Source organism: Etheostoma cragini, chromosome 15 (assembly GCF_013103735.1).
Source record: "Etheostoma cragini isolate CJK2018 chromosome 15, CSU_Ecrag_1.0, whole genome shotgun sequence".
Lineage (NCBI taxonomy): Eukaryota > Metazoa > Chordata > Actinopteri > Perciformes > Percidae > Etheostoma > Etheostoma cragini.
The window spans coordinates 23451737-23475454 of record NC_048421.1 but is presented as its reverse complement, the minus strand read 5'-3'; the positions used below and the strand labels follow the sequence as shown (position 1 = coordinate 23475454).

The 23718-nt window shown below is 40.8% G+C and overlaps 1 protein-coding gene across 1 annotated transcript in view; it reads left to right on the top strand.

Annotated features, from left to right (window-relative positions):
• Positions 1-23718, top strand: part of fbxl16 (F-box and leucine-rich repeat protein 16) — a 28793-nt gene that overhangs the window by 906 nt on the left and 4169 nt on the right. Inside the window, exons 2-6 of the mRNA XM_034894494.1 lie at positions 13950-14667; positions 17124-17366; positions 18219-18484; positions 20645-20729; positions 21265-21395. Of these exons, the coding sequence (XP_034750385.1) occupies positions 13950-14667; positions 17124-17366; positions 18219-18484; positions 20645-20729; positions 21265-21395 (1443 nt within the window). The remainder of the gene's footprint in view (positions 1-13949; positions 14668-17123; positions 17367-18218; positions 18485-20644; positions 20730-21264; positions 21396-23718) is intronic.

Sequence of the window (23718 nt, the reverse complement as noted above, 5' to 3'; positions counted from 1 at the left end):
GGGGGGGGGGGGGGGGGCTCTTCACTTCCCATACTGCAACTCAACAATGTTTATTGTTACATCATGCTTCTCTGATGTCAGCTTGATAAATGGGAATAAGGTCTTCTCTCCGCTGGGACAGAAAAATTAATATCTTTGAGTTATTGGACAAAACAAGACATCTGAGGACGTCCTCTTGGGCTTTGGGGGTTGACGTGTTCCCCCTTTTATAGAACAACTAATCGATTCATTCAAGAGGGAATCAACAGATTAATAGACACTGAAAATGTAGTTACAGTGGTTAGAATAAGTTTACCCACCTAGGCTTATTTGGATTAACAAGAGGAATAAAAAAACAAACAGCTTTTGGATATTGATCTCAATAGCTTAGTTGAAATTTATTTGGAAAATCCAACCTTTAATGACACCAATTTTCTTTGTGAATGAATAATGTATTGTAAATTAATAAATGTTCTTCCTTAAAATACAGGGGGCATAAGTATACACCCCCCTATGTTAAAATACAGGGGGCATAATACACCCCCCTATGTTAAAATACAGGGGCATAAGTATACACCCCCCTATGTTAAAATACAGGGGCATAAGTATACACCCCCCTATGTTAAAATACAGGGGCATAAGTATACACCCCCTATGTTAAAATAAAATACACCAACATAGGGGGTGTATACATATGCCCCTGTATTTAAAGATTTGGTGAAAATACATTTATGATTGTGTCCATGTTGACATTAGTTGCTTTATGTATATTTATTAAAAACTTTGCATTGTTTATCTATTCATATAGCTAAACGTCTAGACTCTAAATGTTGATTCCAAACAGACAGTTTGGGTTGCACAGTGGTCGTCGTTAATAAAAAATCATATTCCGCTATGAACGTGCACACACATATTGTTTTTATCACACACACAAACCCTACTTTGCATCTGATTGGCTAGGACTTGTTTTATTGGTTCCATGATCCCATGTGGACTATTTATTTTGTGTATTTTTCTAAAATAGTCATAGCCCAGAAATCTGGCACCAGGCCGGGGTACTTTAAGCCAGTGCTGTAGTCAAGACCACCTTAGTCGAGTCCAAGACAAGTCCAAGACCAGGACTAGTTTAGTCCAAGTCAAGACAGAGTCCAAAAAGGTTCAAGTCCAAGACAAGACCGAGTCCAAAGAGGTTTGAGTCCAAGACAAGGCCGAGTCCAAAAAGGTTTGAGTCCAAGACAAGACCGAGTCCAAAAAGGTCTGAGTCCAAGACAAAACCCAGTCCAAAAAAGTTTGAGTCCGAGTCAAGACCAAGTCCAAAAAGGTTTGAGTCCGAGTCAAGACCAAGTCCAAAAAGCTTTGAGTCCGAGTCAAGACCGAGTCCAGAACAGAAACAAAAGGTCTTATGCATGACAGTATCAAGACAATCATTTTGGGTTTCACTTTCCCTCCAATATTAGGATGAACATAATAAAGACACCTGGACTTGGTCAAGACCAAAAGCCATATTGGGCAAGACCTGTGGCCGAGGCCAAGACAAGTTTGAGGCCAAATACTAGCGAGTCCGAGACAAGTCCAGGACCATAACAAAAATGGTCTTGAGTCCTGCAGCCCTGCTTTAAGCTCTGGGTTAATTAGAGTTCCTCTCATATGATTGGTTGGTGAAATCAACTGACTGGAAAATACAAAACCACATGCAAGTTCCCAAATGTATTTATTTATTTGTCCTCACAGATCCGGCACGGTGCGGGGACACTTTAAGCCCTGAGGACGGATGAAATCTGTTTGGGGTTTTGCAGAATTGCTCAATATCGACCTTCGTTTCTAGCGACATGCGTGGCAGCATCATTAGTCCATCCTTCATCCTTTCCGACTCGTGGTCAATAAACAACTTATCCGACAAGATCTGACAGGATCCCAGCCTACACAAAGTACTGGTCTGCGTTTCATGGAGCATCGGTGTTGTGTCTTACTTAATCTTGACTGAATTCCTCAGTGCAGGACTCTGTGAGATTATTGAGTGATTCATGGATTTTGGTGCCAACATATACTTGATGAGGGTTTTATTTCGTTGGAAGCTTATTTGTTCAGAGTAACACAAGCAATTGATAACTCAGATTATCTATCTATGACCCTCTAAAAAATTACAACAAGTCTTTGGATTGTTTAATTTACTATAGTGAGTCCAGTGGTAATATTCATAAAGGGGTCCTACACAATCCCAAATGGTCATTTGAGCTGGCGTAGTTGCTATGGAAGCTGTTTCCAGACTAGTTCATCAGAGAGTAAAAGGTCCTCCAGGGCTGTAGTACTCGAGTCCGGTCTTGGACTCGAGTACGTTTTCCTATGGTCTTGGACTTGTCTCAGACTCGCTATTATTTGGATTTGGACTTGGACTTGTCTCCGCCTCGCTAGTATTTGGACTCAAACTTGTCTCTGCCTCAGCCACTGGTCTTGCCAAATATGGCTTCATAAATATAAATAAATATCAGAGTAGAAATTTAAATAAAGTAATATGAGGAGCGTGGATGTGTACGGTATTTACATAGTTAAAGGAACGTTTCTGATACAGCATTTACATAATTAAGGAGTTGTAATGGTGAACAGTTATGATGAATAAATAGTAGCAGCAGAGTATTGCACAAAACATATGCCACCCACCTACTACTTCACACAAGAGACCTCCAGCTGAAGGTATGGAGGTGATGATGAGGCTGCTGAGAGGGGACAGGAGCACCCCCCCCACACACACACACTCCGCCTTTAAGTTTTGCTCCACCTCTATCACATAGGATGTATGCCAGCATCAGAGCCACATGTATGACATAGCTAACGTAGCTTAGTGGGGCTTTAATTGAGGCAGAAGAGCAATGGCTCCAACCCCTGATGTAGCTGCAGAGTCATTAGCTCCTAAGGGCTCCATGAAAGAAATTAATTGCACCTGTGGGGACATCTAGTTATCAAAGAGCAGCAAGTAGTGACTCCAGTATATCATGAGCCACCACCAGGTCCTCAAGCCCCCTCCCTACTACACAGAGGAAGGCCACTCCAAGCATTCCAATTGGGAATACCAATTCCAAAAGAGTAACTCATTGATTACTGCAGTGTGATCAGTGTTTATGGTGACCCCTGGCCATGACACCTCAGAGGATTTACAGAGGACCCATTCTGGATAAACGAATGTACATTACTAGGATTGAGCCTTACACCCTCCCCTTCTACAATCTCAGCTGTCTGTTTAGTAACGGCAGCATTGCTACATCCGGGGTTCAGTCTCGTAGCACATAGACATTATACCGTGGCAGATCTATACCGTGCCTAATAAAGGCATCTAAACCAAATAATACACAACCAGACAGGTTGGAGCCGGAATGTGATCCGATGTTGGGGAGTAATTAACAATATCCGCAACCACGATTACAGCTTTCTCTGGTTTTAGCATGTAGCTACATGCAGTTAGCAGTGGACTTTGCATATTCTCCCTGTGTATTCTTTCTCTGTATGCTCCTAATTCTCCAACCCCCCCCCAAAAGATTCATGTTTGGTTACTGCTTCTGTCAGTGTCCAACCGAAAGGGGACCAAATTGTCAACAACCCTTTAACCTTTAACTTTCTACCAATAAAAATGTCAGATAAAGGCTTCTAAATCAAATATCCATCAATGTGATCGGAAATTGGGGAGGAATTAACAACATATGCAACCAATATTACAGGTTTTCCTGATGTTAGCATGTAGCTATGTAGCAGGGTATGTAATGAAAACAGAGCAGATGATAGGAAACTGGCTCTGTATGACATCATACAAGGACCAAGAGTGGAAACATGGATGAGTCCGGGGCGTTTAGAACTGTGGGAGAGCTGAGGATTTGTCTCACAGGGGTTTACAGAGAAATAGGTTCATGTGATATTGTATCATTGTTCCTTGTGAACATCCCACATGGTAACATAGCTATTACAGAAGATATGGAAAAGCATGATAGGTCTCCTTTAAGGTTGAAGTTGTTCTTATCACTGCTGATTTAAGTCAAATACTCCCTACTTAGACACCATGGCCCCCTTTACCATGTTAGAAAATCCCCTCCCAACTGGCATTACAGTGGGCCTTCCTGAGGACAGTGGCCATGTCTGAAGATCTGCAGAGAAACATGGAACAATTATGGCAAAGGGATGCACCGCCATGCAAGAAGGACCCAGGAGGCGATAGAGTTCTTGGAGGCAAGACAGTTTGTGTGGAACTTGAATGTAGTCAGCAGTATGCCACACACCTCCTGCATGTCAATGACATCCCCCAAACACACACATTAAGAAGGTTGTCATAGCCAACCTCAAAAGCAAAAAGAAAGATCCAAACCAGATACCCGGAGTGTGTTACCTGGCTCCAGTTAGAATCCAGATTTAAGGTCTTTGTCTGTACCAGCGTCTCCTATTCAACATCTACCAAGCCCTTCATCTTGCCACTATGTAGGGTCACCAAATACCCCAGCTGAAAACAGAGAGACGCAATCGTACCAGGGATAATTTTAGGGGTGGACAACCAAAACTGGAGTGATTGTTCATCTCTCATAACGCTTAATCCTTACTTATATCACTTCAGGTTATTCTGATGTATTTATTATGATCTACTATTGCTTGCTGACACGGATAAGCCCTGTGGGGAAGACAGTGTCTCGGTCTGTCATGAGGGATTAAATATAGCATCAGACAGATTGATTCCCCTGTGTGGTTCATGTTGGTCTGCTCCTTACTGTAACAGCCATGCTGGGACTTCACTCCTTCATAGGGCTGCAGAATTAATCCCAATTTTATCCAAATTAAAATATGGACTAATGCAGTGACCAAATTGCAGGGATGGCAAAGGCATGATCAGTGTTTGGCATAAATACTTGCACAATATCACATGAGGATCATTCAATATATTTTTCAATAAGAATAATGATGCAAAAATGACCATTCCCCCAATTTCATGAATATCGCGATTGCAATATCAGCCAAAATGATGCAATTCGATATTTTCCTTATATCTTGCATCCCTAGTGTCACCCCGTGTCAGACAGTATGTGGCATTGGTCTTACTATGACACCTTGTTTGTAGGACTTTCCTAGGTCCCACATCTTCTAAAGGAAATCTCCAAGTAGGCTTTTTTGTATGGAAATAATCAATATGAAATAATCTCAAAATGTGATTTGGTGACACAATAATAGCTGGAATATTTGCAGCAAGCGCCCTTAGTTGTACTGTACAGGGCGTGTGACTGTATGTAGGGTTGTAACGATATGTGTAATGTGATGTGAAACCAAAGTTCACAAGCAAAATGAAATTTTTAGCTGTCAGCGCATGGCAACACGTGCTGAAGTTAGCACTACAAGCTAATTTTAGTAACACCAGGAGGGGCACAAATGAGACGCCGGAGCTGGAAGACCTGCCCGCCATCTGCCTAGCTGCAGAAATACGCAACCCGGGCCAAATCCGCTTTCCATCATCTCAAAAACATCACTCACAGAATCTTTGGTGGAGACCTTCATCACCTCCCATCTGGATTACTGCGGTGGACTCCTGTTGGGGGGTACCCAGCAAAGCCACGGACAGGCTCCATGTTTTTGTACAGAACTCAGCTCCCGGGGTTCTCACCCCACCAAACCCTGGCAGCACATCGCCCTGGCAGCTTTGGGCATTCATTACCACGCATATTCATATTTTACATTTCCATTTTAAATCCAGGGTAAATCCAGACAGCCAGCTAGACTATCTGTCCAATCTGAGGACTATGGTTACCTGGTCCTCAGATCTCTGCAGGGTAAATCCAGACAGCTAGCTAGACTATCTGTCCAATCTGAGGACTATGGTTACCTGGTCCTCAGATCTCTGCAGGGTAAATCCAGACAGCTAGCTAGACTATCTGTTTGATCTGAGGACTATGGTTACCTGGTCCTCAGATCTCTGCAGGGTAAATCCAGACAGCTAGCTAGACTATCTGTCCAATCAGAGTTTTCTGTTGACAACCAAAACTACTTGTGAACGTACACATGTTCCACCAAAACAACTTCCTTCCTGAGACTATTTAGCAGCGTCACCGTGGCTCCGTCCGGAGCTTAGCCCCGCCCACGATGATTGTGATTAGTTTAAGGAATGCCAAAATGCGACCTAGGGTGTTTTTGTGAATGTACCCAAGTCAAACCTTCATTTAAAGCATAAATAGGGCCAAGCAACACTTTCAACCCTTGTGTTGTCTTCATGGTGCAACGTTTTCTTTTTTTGCGTTAAAACTTTAAATGAAAACTTTTTTTGCAACATTTTGGTCGTCAACACCTCTGTCGTTTTTTCCAGATTTTTTTTCTCCCCCAACTTTTTTTTCTCGCCATTCTTGCCACTTTTTCTGATATTTTTAAGCTTTTCTTGACATATTTGTCACTTTTTTCAACGTTCTTTTATCATTTTCTTTTTTTCAAATACTATACAGTTGAATGAAACAACCAAATTCAATGAAAGCAGTGAACTGATCATTTATATTACTTGTGTAGAGCAATGTATGGAACCATTTTTTTTTTGACAATTTAGTTGCAAAAAAAACATATTTCTGATACAGAAACTTGTTGAAAGTGGGTCATATTTGACCCAAGGACAACAAGAGGGTTAAGATTGACTGTATTATCGTTTTGGGTCAAATGGCCTTTTGGATGGGAGAGCTAGGGGTGCTACTATGATAGCGTCAAAATCAACATTTTCACTAAGAAGGCTGATACGGCAAATCTTAACAGTGGCGTTTCTGTCCTAATTATGCTTTTAAACTTAAGGTTGACTGAAGGTACATTCACGAAAACACCCTAGGTTGCATTTTGGCGAGTTATGCTTTAAGGTGGCTCTTGCATTATTACCTAATTCTGAGTCCAGGGGCCCTGCCTGTTTTATTACATCTTTATTTATTAAGGAATTAATTTGCATTCAATCAAATTATCCCCCAAAATAACAGAGGATGGGGTGTCTGCAGGGGCCGACAACTCCCTTTTACCCCGGGCCAACTAATGCTACATTGGAAGTGTGCGTCTAGTTTTTAGAACACTGTTTCCATGCGAGTGCGTCTTGGGTCCACACTGTATCCAGGTGAAGTTAGTAGAGTCCAACAGCAGAACGGGAGCATGAAAACAGCAACATATCTTCTTCTTTTTAGTTGGCAAACAACAAAACTGCATCACAGCCAACATTGAACGAATGAGAGACAGAAATCATTTTTACTTACATCTTACCTACACGGCTACACAGCTGACTGTGACGAGAACACTACAGACACAGCTGGTTAGCACAGCTGGCACAGCCATTTAAACCCTGTGTATTAGATAGATAGATAGATAGATAGATACATAAAGTTACTGCAAGTTTTTTCAAACTTTTAAAAGTCTTAATATGAATCCAACATATTATTTGCAAATATGAATCCCCACTGATGATAGGCTGACTGGCCTATAGGTAAGGTGGTCACCATGGTAACCATCCACGGATACAGTTCATCCTGAGGATTCACTGTGCCACATGTATGTTAAACATTAAAACACGATTTACAATATTATGCCAATTATCATTAGGCTGCATGTATGCACTGTATAAAGGCTTAAGGATGCCCTGCATGGTATTGTAGGCCCATTAATATGAAACTTCATTTTATACAATATATGTAATAGGGGGTCAAAAAGAAACTCATATTTCAGATACAGATCATTTTTAAAGGGGTCAACTTTGATAGGAGGGTAATGTGGAGGAAGTCTCAATCACATACCATAATCTGGGTGTTTTTTCATTTGGACAGCAGATGAGGTGACTTAAGAAGTGCAACCTATACATACGCATACATGCAACACTATGTAACCTGATCCGCGATAAACAGCGTTTTTTCTTCCAAAACAGGGGCAGTGCCGTTAGTTAATGTTGTTCAGGAGGGGAGAGTCATCTTAACATGCAGTTAACTCTCTCTAAAGGACAGCTTTACATGTGAATGTATGCTACATGTGAATGGCCAGGTTCTTAAAAAAATGGGTAAATATGTCTGATGCATAATAATAATGTCCATAATGATAGTGAAGTCAGGTTCATTTATATAGCCCAATAATGTAACAAATTACATATTACATTTAATTCAATTTTATTGGTAGTATCAATTCATAACAAGAGTTGTCTTAAGACATTTTACAGATAGGATAGATCTGGACCACATTCTATAGTTTTAATATTGTTATTATAATTATTACTTATGTCTTTTTTTTCTCTACACTGTATTTTTCTTGCTGGAAATTCCAATTTTCCTTGCGGTAGTTATCCTAAAAGGATAAGTAAAGAGAAGTCTAAGTCTATTTTCCAAGGACCATAGACTGGAAGTATGAAGTCTACGTTTGAGATCTGTTCTCTCTCGTTTGGTGGGTGTGTCTCGGTCCAGGTCCCAGATGGTCCTCAATCAGCAGAGACTGTAAAGTTGTGGTGATAAAAAGGCAGAGCGCTCGCTCCCCCCCCCCCCCCCCCCCCCCCCCCCCCCCAAATTTCTTTGGACATTTTGGTCCCTTTTTCAGACTAACACCACCTTTCTACCACAATTTTTACCCTACTTTTTGGAATCCATGGTCAATAACCCTAATTTAAATAGAATTATGCCTAATATTTGAGGTAAAAAAGCTAAAAATTAGGAATTGTTTTGACTAATAGTTAACAACAGAGGCTATATAATGATCGGGAACTACTAGAACTGTTGGGTCCTTGTGCGTTATGTGGTCTAGAACTACTCTATCTGTAAAGGGTCTTGAGATAACTCTTGTTATGAATTGAAACAATAAATCAAATTGAAAATTGAATTTTCACAGCATTATGATATTTTCTTAATCTGCGTGTATTTTAAGTTGCCGCGCATTTTCACCCAGTTGGCCACCGTATATTTGGGAAATACATTACATAGAACACAGAAATGATGGTATTCATATCTCTGTACAGATATTTCTCTCTTAAAAAAAATCTTTAGTGAAATATTTTCATGATCTGGTCATTATGATACGATAAAAGTATGCTAGGAGCATACGCTCATACACATTAAATATTATAAGAACAGCTGATTTCCGACGAATTTCTTGAAGCAGATATGACACATGATGAATATACATATAGTCGGGCGGAATTTGCATTTCCTTTTTCATCAGAACAACTTTTATTGCCTTCAGAATAGACTCAAACTAACAATTCTATTTAAAATTACGCAAATGAATGTCTATGTGAAATTGGTCCCGCTACACTATTATTTAATGTTAAATATATGATTTTGTTGAAAAACAATTGAGAGAAAAAGGGAAATTGTCACTTATTTTCTCAAAGTATTAACATTGTACAATGTAGCAGGTGGAATATTTGAATGTATTGCAACAACATTCAACAGTTGTACACTACAGCAATGCACAATTACTATTGTACACACATTTGTTAGTCTTAAGGATCTATTTCTACATATTGTCCATGTGGATTGTTTCAATGAACATGATAAGTGGCCGTAAAACACAGAGTTGTTACTTTTGAATTTGGTAGTAATGCTTTTATTACCACCAGAATGCGCTGACAGAGACACCACAGCCCCATGACATAACAGACGGAGGAGTGGTAAATATAGATGTTTGCTGGAGCTGTGCATTCATTACCTCACAGTGAATGTGCAACATTTTATTTTGTGCCATCTGAGTGAATATTTTCCTCATCTGTTCCCTGACGGCTCAACCCGACGTTGCTCTGAAACGGTTTGTTTGCTCTAAAAAGAAGAAAAAAAAAAAAAAAAAAACTACTTTTCACAGTAGCCGGTCTAGTCGACAACACTGTTGCGTTATGTAATGGATGAACCTCGGTGATGCTGCAGCGGAGGCTGAGCCAGGCTCCATCTGCTAAGGGACCGACAACTAATATTTGAAAGTGCTAAAACGTAAAAGGCTACAGGATGTGGTCATATTAAGAAAAGCTGTTGATAACTGGTCGGTGTGCACATATTCTGTATGTGGGTGTGTGTGTACATAGACGTGGCAGGTGTTGGTAGTGCAGCTGGTTGTGTCAGAGTGGGACAGAGAGATAGGGTTTTGTGTGAAGCCCTATAGTCAGCATGTTACATAAGAGAGCGGGTTGAGCCTGGGAGCTGTCCTCCTGCTGCTGATACAGTGAGATCCAGAGAACAGACTGGATGAGGCCGCGGCCCGCAGCATTCATTTACAATACGATGTGTTTTCACTTGGATCCAGCTCGGTTGATGCAAACAACACAAGAGAAGCCACATATGCAAATATGGAGCTAGAATCGTTTCTTTATTACATGTGAAAGAAAAAAATGAATTTTTTTTTTTTTTTTTTCCTATTTTCATACCTGAGAAGAAAAGCGTTTTGAGAAAAAAAAAATGTGACAATTTCTTTTTTTCACAGATAGCAAAAAAAAATGGAGAATTAAAATAAAAAATTTGAGAGATATTACGTTTTGAGAGAAACTTTTTTTGATAATTTATTTTCACAGTGATAGCAAAAGTATGTATATTTCAGATTTAAAAAAATATTTTGAGATTTCACATTTTGAGAGAAACACTAATTTTTTTCCACACTGATAGCAAAAATATATATTTGCGAGTTTAAAAAATGCTGAGATTATTTTTGCTATTGTATGAAAACTCTCTTGAATATTTTTCTCTCATAAAGTCCTAATTTTGCTATCAGTGTGATAACTATTTCTCTCAGATCTTTTTTTTTCCTCGCATGTATTAAAGAAACAAATCTAGTTCTATATTCAAACAGCATGCTGAGGATAGTACATCAGCAGATGTTTCCCTCTAAAAACTGCTTTTCTGTATTAAATAGTATTGTAAGCAGAGTATTTTTTGCATGGATGGTCAGAAAATAGATGATTTGAAATAGGAGGGTTATATATAGTAGATAGATAATTATGTACATGAAAGTCTTGAGAAATTACATTTTCTGATAAATGAACACATAGTGAGTGAAAATTCGCTCTTAAACTCAGCTATTAGTTTGACAAAGTAATCCTAACTCAAGGTCCATTTACAAGCTTTTTTCATAGAGATTTCTAGAAAGAAAAAAACAGCTACAAATGTACATTAGTGGACGGAGTTTGGATAATTGTAATTTAATTTTTTTCTTGAAAAATGGTAATTTGGAAACTTGTAATCTGATAGAAGGTAGCAGTATATGGAGGAAGATGGCAACTGAGATGAGATTGGAAGTCCTCAATGAAGCAAAGTAAAGCTAAGATGAAGTAAGTGGACCTTGAGTTATGAATATTTAGTTACATTTTTGACAAAATGCAAGTCATTTATGGCACTTGTGTGCATAAATGGCAGCTGTGGTCAGCCTAGAATAGATAAATAGATAGATATTGATCAAAATAAAATGGGAAATTACAGTAAAATGAGTAGTCTTTACTCACAACGCTCCACTTCTGGGATTGGTTATTAGTCTATATCCACAAGGCTCCGCCTCCAGGATTGGTCCACTGACGCTGGAAAATCCATCAGATGCATGTCTTTTCGGTCGGAAGACCCTTAGCTTATGCTTTCTTGTGCATGCATGCATGTCGTTCTCCCATCCCAGAATGCTGTGTGGACTAGCAAGAACTTCCTCCACAGCGCTGTGGAGGAAGGTCTGGACATGCAGGTCTAGTTCAGAGAAATGTGTTGGGGAGGTCTAGTCCAGGGTTATCTGTTGGGAAGGCCTAGTCCAAGGTAATGTGATGGGAAGGCCTAGTCCAGGGTAACGTGTTGGGAAGGCCAAGTCCTGGGTAATGTGTTGGGAAGGTCTAGTACAGGGTTATCTGTTGGGAAGGTCTAGTCCAGGGTAACGTGTTGGGAAGGTCTAGTCCAGGGTAACGTGTTGGGAAGGTCTAGTCCAGGGTAACGTGTTGGGAAGGTCTAGTCCAGGGTAACGTGTTAGGAAGGTGTAGTCCAGGGTTATCTGTTGGGAAGGTCTAGTCCAGGGTAACGTGTTGGGAAGGTGTAGTCCAGGATAACGTGTTGGGAAGGTGTAGTCCAGGGTAATGAGATGGGAAGGCCTAGACCAGGGTAATATGTTGGGAAGGTCTAGTCCAGGATAACGTGTTGCTCACAATTGAAAATCCAGAATCTTCCTCGTTGGTTGATCTGTTCGATCCTATCACCACATGTTGATCCTGGGATATAATCCATGCCTGTTTCTTTCTGGATAGATGGGTTGATGTCTAGCCATTGGACAGTCATCCTTTTGGGTCTTAATCACATACTTATGTTCCGACAGTCTTTCTTGTAGTCCAGCTCTTCCAGTATAAAATCCATTGCACTAAGGCCATTCCAATTTGGTAATGACAAATGTTGTGTTACGACGAGGCAGACTAAGGACCCAAAAGTAGAGATGAGGGAGGCAGGCAGGAGCAAGTACGGAGGGATGTATTAAGTTAAAAGTCCAAGAAAAAGACGGAGAGAACAAACTCAACAGCTAATTCCCAAAATACAAAATTCCATAAGGGTCCATGGAAAAAAAGCAAGACAAAAAACAAAGGCAGGGAAAACTCACAGCGAGACACGGGTAACAGGTACAAACACTGAAAACTCAGTCAGGAAGAGGCCTGAGACCAAGGGAACACAGAGGTTAAATACAAGAGGTAACGAGGTAACAAGGAACAGGTGATACATCAGGTGAATCATATTAGAGCGGGGCGGGACAATCAGACAGACAGGAAGTAAAGCTTGGCAAGCCGAGACAGAACAGGAAACTATCAACATAAAACAGGAAACAGAACATACCGACACTCCCAAGGAGACACGAGACCGACTAACACACAAAACCGGTGAGGAAACTAAGATACAAACACAAGGAGACAAGAGGGACCCCCCCAAAAAACACAGAAACCGCCACCATGAAACCATCACATATTGTCATGCAGTATATGAAATGTCTGATTTGTATTTGATGTATACAAATACAAATCAAATACTTTTGACAGCATTTTAACAGATTAGAGCAGTAATTAGAATTGAGGGTAGTCAGGTAGTTTTGGGGTCTGCAGGTAGATAGTGATGTCCAAGCTTATTGCTCAGAGGAGGGGGACATTTAAAACAAAACATAGGACGCTCTGATGAGACGGGTTGTATTGCATTATTTTGTTTACTTCTTTTGGATCCTATTTTTCACATGATTGGCCTCAGTACTACGTTTTTGGAGTACACTAACTGGTTCTTGTGCTTTTTATTTACCAGAAGACGAAAGTACTTTTTGAGCCGACTCAAATAGTGTTATTAAATGCAACTCAAAAATATGAAATTAACAGAACCGAATAATTGAAAGTTTTAAAAACAGAGTATTTAATGTCCAATAATCTTAATTTGTATTTGTTTATTTTCAATGTTTTTTAATTAACCACTCAAAGATATTGATTTTTATAAACAAAAAATCATATGCTTATAGTATTTGTGGAAGGTCAATCAGGAGAGAAATGTTTGCGGATATGCAAAAAGGTTTCTTGTACAGCATAATAAAATGTACAAAGTCTTTGGAGATTAGACTTCATCATTATTAAAATAGTTCGTATATAGGGGTAGAGAACCATCAGCCCCCCCGATGGAATCTAGACACCGGTGGTGGCGATGAAGGAGCCCAAAGACCAGGCTGAAGGAGGCTCTGGACCGGTCCGCTGGAGTAGAGGACTGGAGGTGGAAGGGGGGGCGGAGGGTTGCAATGTTTGCCTGAAACGACAGCTGATAGCAAAGGGAGAAACAGATTTAAAGCAGCGCTAGGACTCTGTGATTGGCCCTTGGAATTTGTGTACAATTCTTATTGTTTTAGCAGGAAGGTGAACGCCTCCAACAGCTGATTCCATTTAGGAAGAGTTAAGAGTTAGGTCTTCCTGAAAGAATTTACTCTAAGCTACATTAATGTTCACACACTTCTTTTTAGAGTGTAACAGCACACTGATCCACTCTTTTCTGTTTCACCAGGTTCCCAATGTTGAACATGTCCACCCCCAGCGAGCTGAAGTCATCCTGCGTGACTCGCAACGGCATGGTGAAGTTGCCCCCCAGCCAGGCCAACGGTCTAGGCAGTGCGAGTATCACCAAGGGGACACCTGCTGCCAAGAACCGTCTGTGCCAGTCCTCCTCAGTACCCTCCATTCTGCCTCCTCCGCCATCCTCCCTTCCCTACCACCTCCACCACCACCACCTGGATGGCCCCGGTATGCCCAACTCAGCAGCCTCTCTCTTGGGCTCTGACATGGAGCCCGGACAGCCTCTGGTGGGCTTGAAGTCGTCCCTTCGTCAACTTCCCCCTCTCACTCTACCCAAACCCATTCTGCTGGAGCGCCAGCAAGTCTTGGATGAGAAGCTGCTCAACCGATTGCTCTGGTACTTCACCACAGCTGAAAAATGTGTACTGGCGCAGGTATGCAAGACATGGCGCAAGGTGCTGTACCAGCCCAAGTTCTGGGAGGCTGTGACACCCATCTTGCATGCCAAGGAGCTATATACCCTGCTCCCCAATGGGGAGAAGGAGTTTGTCAGTCTGCAGGCCTTCGCCCTGCGGGGCTTCCAGTGTTTTTGCTTAGTGGGCGTCTCAGACCTGGACATTTGTGAGTTCATCGACAACTACCCGCTGTCCAAGAAAGGGGTTCGCTCAGTCAGTCTCAAGAGGTCCACCATCACAGATGCCGGTTTGGAGGTGAGTCAGGATATAGAATAAAATATAAAGCCTTTATTGTCATTATACACAGGTGCGGTACATGTGCAACGAGATTGAAGCAACACCTTTACAGTGTCAACACGACATATAAAAATATAAAGTATGAGTAGTGCAGAAAAGAAAAGTGAGGGGGTACCTGGTGCACAGTCTGGGAGCATCTATATACATATATAAAACAGTTATGTACACACATTATGCAAGAAAATAGTTTGGTGTGTCAAATATTGCAAAGTAATGATATGAAGTGATTGAGTATTAAAAATTGCACTGCAATGAAATGAAATGAAATGAAATGGTTAAGTGCTAAATAATAAAAAATAAATAATAAATATTGCCCTGAAATGAAATGGGTAAGAATTGCGATATGGCGGGGTATTCAGTGGCAGCCCTGAGATATAAGGGCCTTTTTTTACACAAGCATTGTTGGTTGATTTGAACCCGAGACCACTTTGAGGAGCTAGTCTCGGTCCGGGTACAGACCAACTCTGGTTTGCTTGAGTACAGTTTGTTTCTGATGAGAATGTGATCCAACCTTGACCCAACTTAACTACCCGATGCACTGTTTGGGCTTTACAGGTCCTGAGGTCAAGGTAGCTGTTACTTGCATCTCAGAGGTCAAACCAGCTGTGCCAAAGCTAGACACACAGTCCGGCAGAGCAGAGGGAACGTAGCAGACCTAATAAGATGTTTGAATTAAATGAGCTGGTTTGACCATGGAGAGGCCCTCGTCCAGAAAACAGGACCTTTGTCCTCTATCTACTCCGGCCCGACACATCTGACCAATGAGCAGAGTCAACGTTCTCTCATGGGTTGTAATGATGGATTTAGATTCTGTTGGACCTTTTCTCCGTGTGAACCAAACACAAACAAAAGGAAAAACTCAACTCATCTACTGATTTGAACCAGAGCAGATGAATGAACTGCAGTTGTGAAAGTCAATTCCATCAGTACATCAGTCCGTCTTCATGTCATACTCGTTCTCTTGTTAGCAGACATCCTATTTTCAATCATTCATTATTTCCATGCTCTTTCAGTTTGCCTTGTTTCTTTTAGCTTTCAGTGTTCAGCCACTTTCAATGGAACTCAACACGTTCTGCACAGATGTTTCACATTAAAAGCATTCCAGCTGCTCAGATCCTCGGTTTCTTCTTCCACTTGTGATTTGAAATGTGTACAGTACATGTTGAGTTGCATTAGCACTGGCTTTAAATTGTTTGTAAAAAAAAAAGGAAAGGAGAAGTGATAGGACATCATTTATGAAAACAGTGTTAACAGAGAACATGAGAAACTCTGTTGTACTGATTAATGCTGTGGGACAATTAACCCTATGAGCCCTTATGGTATTCATACTAAGGTATGAGCCCCCCCCACCCCCCCCAATGTTCACGGTATCCTAGTCCAGTGCCATCACTCTGGTTGAGTCTGTACATAGGTGTATATGTGTGCACATTAGCCAGCATAGCATTGTGTCTGTATTAGGCAGCAATGGCTAACATGTGAAGACACTATGCTTTTTCCTTTACTTATCTTCTCATAATCTCTGCCTTTCTGCTGTCATATTCCATTGCTACTGTTGGAACAAAACAGGCCTGATAGTGTTGCTCAGCTGGCTCTTCGTACCTGCTATTCTGGGATGAGTGGATGGTTGCCATGGTGAAAGCTGAAATTGTTGGCTGCATGATCTAAATATGGACCGTCCTATTGGGTTGAGGGTTCGGATTTGTGCGTTACCATTTTAATGCACCTCGAACAGAAAAAAGAAAAGAAAGCAAAGCAAAGTAAAAAATAAGTATGGATATCCAAAGAGTTTAATATAGATGGTGATGTGAAATATTTCAAAAACAGCTCTAGATTGTGAAATGCTATTTCAATCTGCTTCTTTTTTCTTTTCATTAGAGTATATTGCAGAATGAATGCATCCTATTTAATAAATCCCATTCATTATTTTATTTACCTTTCTTTACAGAGTCATTGTCTGTCAGATAAGACTAAAAACCCAGAGCCAATGATGTCATTATTGTTTTAACACGAGTTTTGCTTCCTACGTATACAGTGGTGGGACGAAGGGATGTCCCTCCACTTCTGCTCTCTCTGCTGTCCATTTTGCGAGGGCACCGTCGTTGCATCGGGGGTTTAAGCAGCCTTTCCCCTGATCCTATAAAAGATAGGCGGTAGCCTACAACCAGACCTTACTCCAGCACCGAGACAGCGCTATGGGGTCTGGCGAGACCACCAAAACCCTTCCACTGCCTAATGTCCAAAGATAAAGACTAATAACCAATACCAGGTTAAGTGTAATAATACTGAGTATTTAAACATAGATGGGTCCAAAGCCAGGATAAACGGATAAAGATTGGTTGGTTGGTCCGGATAATAATAACATAAAAATATATACTGTACATCACTGAGTCCAACTGCTGGCCTTTATGTTGCAGGTCATGTTGGAGCAAATGCAAGGCCTGATGCACCTCGAGCTGTCGGGTTGCAACGACTTCACGGAGGCCGGCCTGTGGTCCAGTCTGAACGCCCGGCTCACCTCCCTCAGCGTCAGCGACTGCATCAACGTGGCGGACGACGCCATAGCCGCCATCTCCCAGCTCCTGCCCAACCTGTCGGAGTTGAGCCTGCAGGCCTACCACGTCACCGACACGGCCATGGCCTACTTCACAGCCAAACAGGTGAAGGGTCCTGAGTATGTCGGGTATTGAAACCCGGAGCTGATATGTCACCGGTACCTAAACGACCGGTATCCCAATTTACACTCTGACCAGCACCCTGAGCGGTTGGGGTAGTACGGTGCCCTGCTCAAGGGCACCTGGTCCAGGAGGCGACTGGTATCTCTCCAGCTCCAATCCATACCCCGTACCGGTACTTTAACCGGCTACTCTCCCATACCCAACCCAACTTCCTATGGACTTAGCTACTGCCACCCCTGTTACCTTTAGAGGGTCACCGGGGCCTGGATATACCGATTGTAGACCAGGTTCTGGATTGGTCAAATCAATCTCAAATATCTTGAAGACAATATTCTTATTAATTAAAGCTGCACTAGGTAATATTTTAAATTCCAAATGTGATATATCATAGTGACAATCTCACAGAGAATTACATCACTACCCCTGTACAGTTTGTAGTTTAGTATAACACTAAGAAATTCATAGAATCTCTTTGCGAATGTGATGAAGACATGAAGAACAAGAAGTTCAGCATGTTTGATTTAAGAGAGAAATTAAACTTGTCAACGGCCAATGAAAATGAACATACGGTGGGAGGTTTCTGATTTTGGTGTTGAGCCGGTATCCAGAAGATTTTTGAACTGATTTATTTCAAGATTCGGAGAATCCAGGATTTGGAGGTGGCTGGTTTATGAATGAGAAACAAATGGTGCAACAAGTTCAGCACACTCAAAAGTTAGAGAAAGGTCAAAGAGAGCCATGGAGAAGACGTTTTTGGCTCTGTGTCGAAGTTGTCCCTGGTTATTATCAATTGGCTTTTTTCACTTACATGATCTAATTACCTTCCACCTGCAGGGCTACACCACCCACACTCTGCGGCTTCACTCCTGCTGGGAAATCACCAATCACGGTGTGGTCAACATGGTGCACAGCCTCCCCAACCTGACTGCCCTCAGCCTCTCCGGCTGCTCCAAGATCACAGACGACGGTGTGGAGCTGGTGGCCGAGAACCTGCGGAAGCTCCGCAGCCTGGACCTGTCCTGGTGCCCTCGGATCACCGACATGGCCCTGGAGTACATCGCCTGTGACCTGCATAAACTGGAAGAACTGGTGTTGGACAGGTCAGTGTGTTTGTGGTCCTTTCATCCCTGTGGAAAAGCAGATAGAGCCTGATATGTGCAGAGTTGGGTATAGTTGAGGTTGGCTAGGCTTGTCAGACATTGAACAGGGCATAGAGGACCGCCGATTTGACGTAGTTCGGCTCTGTCTGCACCACAGCTCTATGTGTGTGTATGTGTGTGTGTGTGTGTGTGTGTGTGTGTGCTTAACCGCTCTTACCCTACAGTCACACATGCTACAAAAGACAGCAACATGCACTCGCTAGATGGCTACTCCCGGGCAAGGGGGTAAGCCTCTCCTCTCTAAGCGTAGCTCCAATGGCGCCATTTTAATGCTACCAAGCCATAACCTGCCGTTAGCATCCCATTGACTCCCATTCATTTTGGCGCCACTTTGACAGCGAATAACTTTCCATCCGAAGCGTTTCGAGACTCTATTTGTCCGTTGCTTATTTCCAAAGGAACACGACAATGTATAAAAGGGGCCGTTTCCTTATAGCTCACGTTTTTGTAAAACTAGGCTAACGATTGCTAACTGAGCTCGGGTTAAAACAGTGGACTTGTCCATGAATTGTCCTCGCTGTCTTCTTTAGCAGCAAGGGAGCAGGGTGGAGATGCAAGGACACGTTGGACTGAAGAATTTATATCCAAATGTTAAAAAAAGGTGTCCTTTCCAAAAGCAGTTGATCTGATGTTGATGTTTATTAAAATATCTTGGCAGCATAGTGTCCCTGTGTCAGAGTGATTACCGTGATAATGACTCTGATGACAATAATGACATCAGCACTGATGCACTCTGCCACATTTACACGTTGACATCATCAACATGACACCATCTCACCCCGGACACAACCTGGTCCAGCTTCTCCCCTCTGGGGGTGGGCGCTACAGAGCACTTGGACGCCAAAACCAACAGACTCAGGATCACTTTCTACCCAAAAGCCATCACTCTGATGAACAGCTGACTACTGACCCACAGTGTCGGGTTCATTTCTGGTCAATAACCCAGTAACACGGTCTCTACAGCACCTGTTCACTGGTTCCACTTATTAAGTATAATTCATCATTCTCATATCTCACTTATTTATTATTTACTATTTACTCATCATTCCCATTCTCACTTATTGTTTTTTATTTATTCATCATTCTCATTTCAGAACTGTCCATAATGTTCATATTGTAATATAATAACGTAATATTCATCCCAGTTTATTTGCACTATGCTCCACATTGAAATGATTGTTACTGAACTCTTCATTGCACTCATGTCTCTATCTTGTTTCTGTTTAGAGTGTGTATATATTAGTGTGTATATTTAGTTTTGGTTGTTTTGTAATTGTAAGCACAGTGTGAGCAACGATGCTCCAAAGAAAAAATCCTCGTATGTGTCCTCATACCTGGCAAATAGAGCTCTGCAATATGTATTAATAGGCTGACACGGGTTGACTATGGCTTGGGATACAATGGCTATTTTATTAGGGAAAAGTTTCTAGCTCTGGGTAGGTGTCCCCGTCCCCCGTCCCCCCCCCCTCCATTGCCTGTAGAACTGCCTGAATTCTTTGTGGCGTGCATTCAGAGATGTGTGGGAAACATTGCTGCTTAGGAATAGGTTAGTATTCCTTCCTAGTATTCCTAGTATACCCTTTAACTATGTAAATACCGTACATATCCACACTCCTTATATTTTTTATTTGTGTTACTTGATATTTCTACTATTTGTGCAACTGCAACACAGAATTCCCCTTCAGGGATCAATAAAGTATTTCGGATTCGGATTCAGGCGGTGTTACGATCAGTCCGCCAGCCTGAAACGCAGTGGCTGATGGTTCCTCCTTACTGCTGCACTGCAAACAAGAGTACATGTAAAACACTTTTTGACATAGGCTGCACTTATATTGTACTTAAATGTGGCTAATGTAATGTAACATAAGCTAAAATGTTTATTTTTAGTCCAAAGATCGGCACAGTGCTTCAGTTACAGTGGGTGCTAAATTGCGCGGAGCACTGTGTGTTTATATGTATATTGATATTGGCAAATGTTACCAACTATGCAAATGGGAATTGCAGTATATAAAGAGCAGTCTGTTACTGTTGGGAGTGTGTTAAAGCTGTAGGTGTTAAAGAATGCAGATCACTCAGGTGTATTGTTGTGTCTACCTTTAGGTGTGTGCGGATCACAGACACCGGGTTGGGCTACTTGTCCACCATGTCGTCATTAAGGAGCCTGTATCTGCGCTGGTGCTGTCAGGTAACACACACACACACACACACACACACACACACACACACATGAAAAATATCTGAGAAATTACTAGTAAGAAATACAAATCTCCAACATCTGCCGATAGCCATGGAGTCTGCTGAGTATTGTCATTTTTCAGTGGCAAATCCTTATTCACACTCTTCATATCTGCCCCCCCAGCTGGTAGTCTGGCTCAAAGAATAGCAAACAGGAATCAGTACTGCTGGTTTCATCCAACTCTCATATTCTGGACCATGAGAAACATGACGACCTTTCTTTGTAATTATTTATCTATGGAACGAGACGATCCAGTCTTGTAACTTGCCGCGACCCATTATCTCACATCGATCATGTCACATGTCACACATGCTAACCTATTTTACAACACGCACACATTTGTTCACCAAAGACCATAATTGCAAGAAAATAGCCTCAACTTTGCATTAGTGATTTATTGATGTATAAAAACAATTGTTCTTCAGTCACAGTCACAATGACCAGCATTTCACATTTATAATTGTGTGTGTGTGTGACGGCACAGGTACAGGATTTTGGTCTTCAGCATTTGTTTGGAATGAGGAGTCTTCGCCTACTGTCTCTTGCAGGTACGATTTCTCTTACACAGAAAGAACTTCCTATTCCTAGTATTATGTATGTGTTATGTATCTGTATGTACGATGTAATCTGTGCATCATTTCAACAAAGTAAAAGTCATCTTTAAAATATTTCAAACCCTTGTTGTGCTTGCATGCATTACATAATGAAGCAAGAGCATACTTTTTAATGTATGGTAAAGAGAATCTAACTTAATTTTTATACTCCACCTTAACCAGGTGAACCATGTTACACTGTATAAAGTGGATTATATGGAACTCTGCTCTGTGCTATGATCTGGAGCCTTATATTGCCATCTAGTGGCGCTCCACTGATTTAGGATTACAGGTCCTAGATTACTTTAATTCAATTTTATTTATAGTATCAACAACAGGAGATATCCTAGGACACTTTAAAGATAGGAGGTCTAGATCACACTCTGTCATTTACAAACTGATGACCACATCTCGTCACAATAAAAGCATTGCCTAAAATTAGTTTCAACCTTGCATAGAAGATATCTCATGTTCTAATGCTTAGGTAGCGAAGAACCCATAGCCGTTCCTCTAATGCTACCTGCAGGGCTGAATAGCAGAGGGGTCACATTTCAGTTGAATTAAATAAAACTGACCAATGCGAAATGCAGATATTGTATATTTGGTCATAGAAAGTGGATACACTTAGCAACAAAACAACAAAATAATTTGGAAACTGTAAATGAAAATCAGAGAATTGTTAAAGTCGTCTTTCAAGCCGATTGCAAATATTTCCTTATTCCAGCTGCTAAATTGTGATTCTATGATAGTATAATGAACATTGTTTAGGCTTCGGACTGTTGATGTGACAAAACCCAACATTTGATGTCACTGACGTCATATCATGACATTTCATCACAAAAGATAAATCGAGAAAAGAATCATAAATCAATTACAATACAAACTGATAATGAGGAAAATTTGTGGTTGAACTGGAAAATAAAACATTTAATAAATTATACACTGAATATAAAACTAAAATCTTTAAGAAAAATAGCACCTACACTGAAACTATAGATAACCCTGTTAAAAAAACTAATACAATTAAAATAAAATTAAAGCATAAATCCTTTCAGTTTAAGATTTTTACCTGTAATATTTCACCATCGAAACAAAAATGACAGCATGAATTTCTGTCCGTTGTGACATTGAACGGACTATTTACTGGATATATACATAATAAAATTAAAATAGATAAATAAGAACATGTACTGTACATCTCAGCACAATTTTCCAAAATGATTGTGAGTCATTCAACGCTACATCAAGGCTAGTCTCCAGCAATGTTTTATGTGTATGTATCTACATATTCATACACATTCTACCTGGCCCTGACTAAAGAAGCTAAACTACTTTAAAATATGAGGAATCACTGCACATGGGGGGGCACTTTTAATGACATTTTGAACATGTTTAGAGGCTAAAAACACGTTTATAACTTGCCCTGTTGAAGCCTGTTGGGTGCTAACTGTAGCAGGAGGATAACTCGGTGTAGGCAGAACCGATTGGTTTCATTTGTCTCTCTACTGACAGACCTTCACGTTTATAAAAACTGAGCAACATGTTGAAATCGGCCGGATTTCTCCTTTAAAGGCCGTTGTTGTCTCTGGAAGTCACAACCACCCCATCTTAGAAATATCGATTAATTCCCCCAACTCAAAACACATCTGCTCAAAACTCAAACTCCACTTTAATGTCTGTTGCTCTGCCTTTTCTGTTGTTATTGTGTGTAGTTTTTTTTTGCAGTTTTTAATGTATTTATACCTAGTACGGCGTCCTTGAGTGTGGCGAAAGGCGCCTTCAACCCTTGTGTTGTTGTCCCGTTGACCTGCAACTTTGTGGATATTTAAACCCAGAAAAACACTGTTTGTTGTTCTTTTCTCAACCTTTTTTGTCTGTTTTATTCCCTTTTTTGTCTCTTTTTAGACGATTTTTTAACAATGTTTTAGTCAATTTTTAAACAATTTCTTTGTCGCTTTTTCCAATGTTTTTGATTTGTTTTGCTCACTTTTTCAGCATTAACATTTTTTTTTGTTTGTTTTTTTTCCTGCTTTTTTTGTAATTAAAAAAAAAACATTTGTCATTTTTTTTCAACAGTCTTTTCTGATATAGAAAGTTTTTGTAAACCGATCAAATTGAACCCGAGGACAAAACAAGGGTTAAATAAATAATCATATAATGACAAATAATCATCTAAAAAAAAATAACTAAATATTTTCAAATTAAAACTAAGACTGAGAACTAACTAAAATAAAATCCAATCCAAAAGTCAAAGCAAAAATAACAAAAATTCAAAACTGTCATAACCTTGCTGCAGATACACTGTATCAGCCTTCTCCCTGTTACCCAGCCCCCAGCTGACTCTT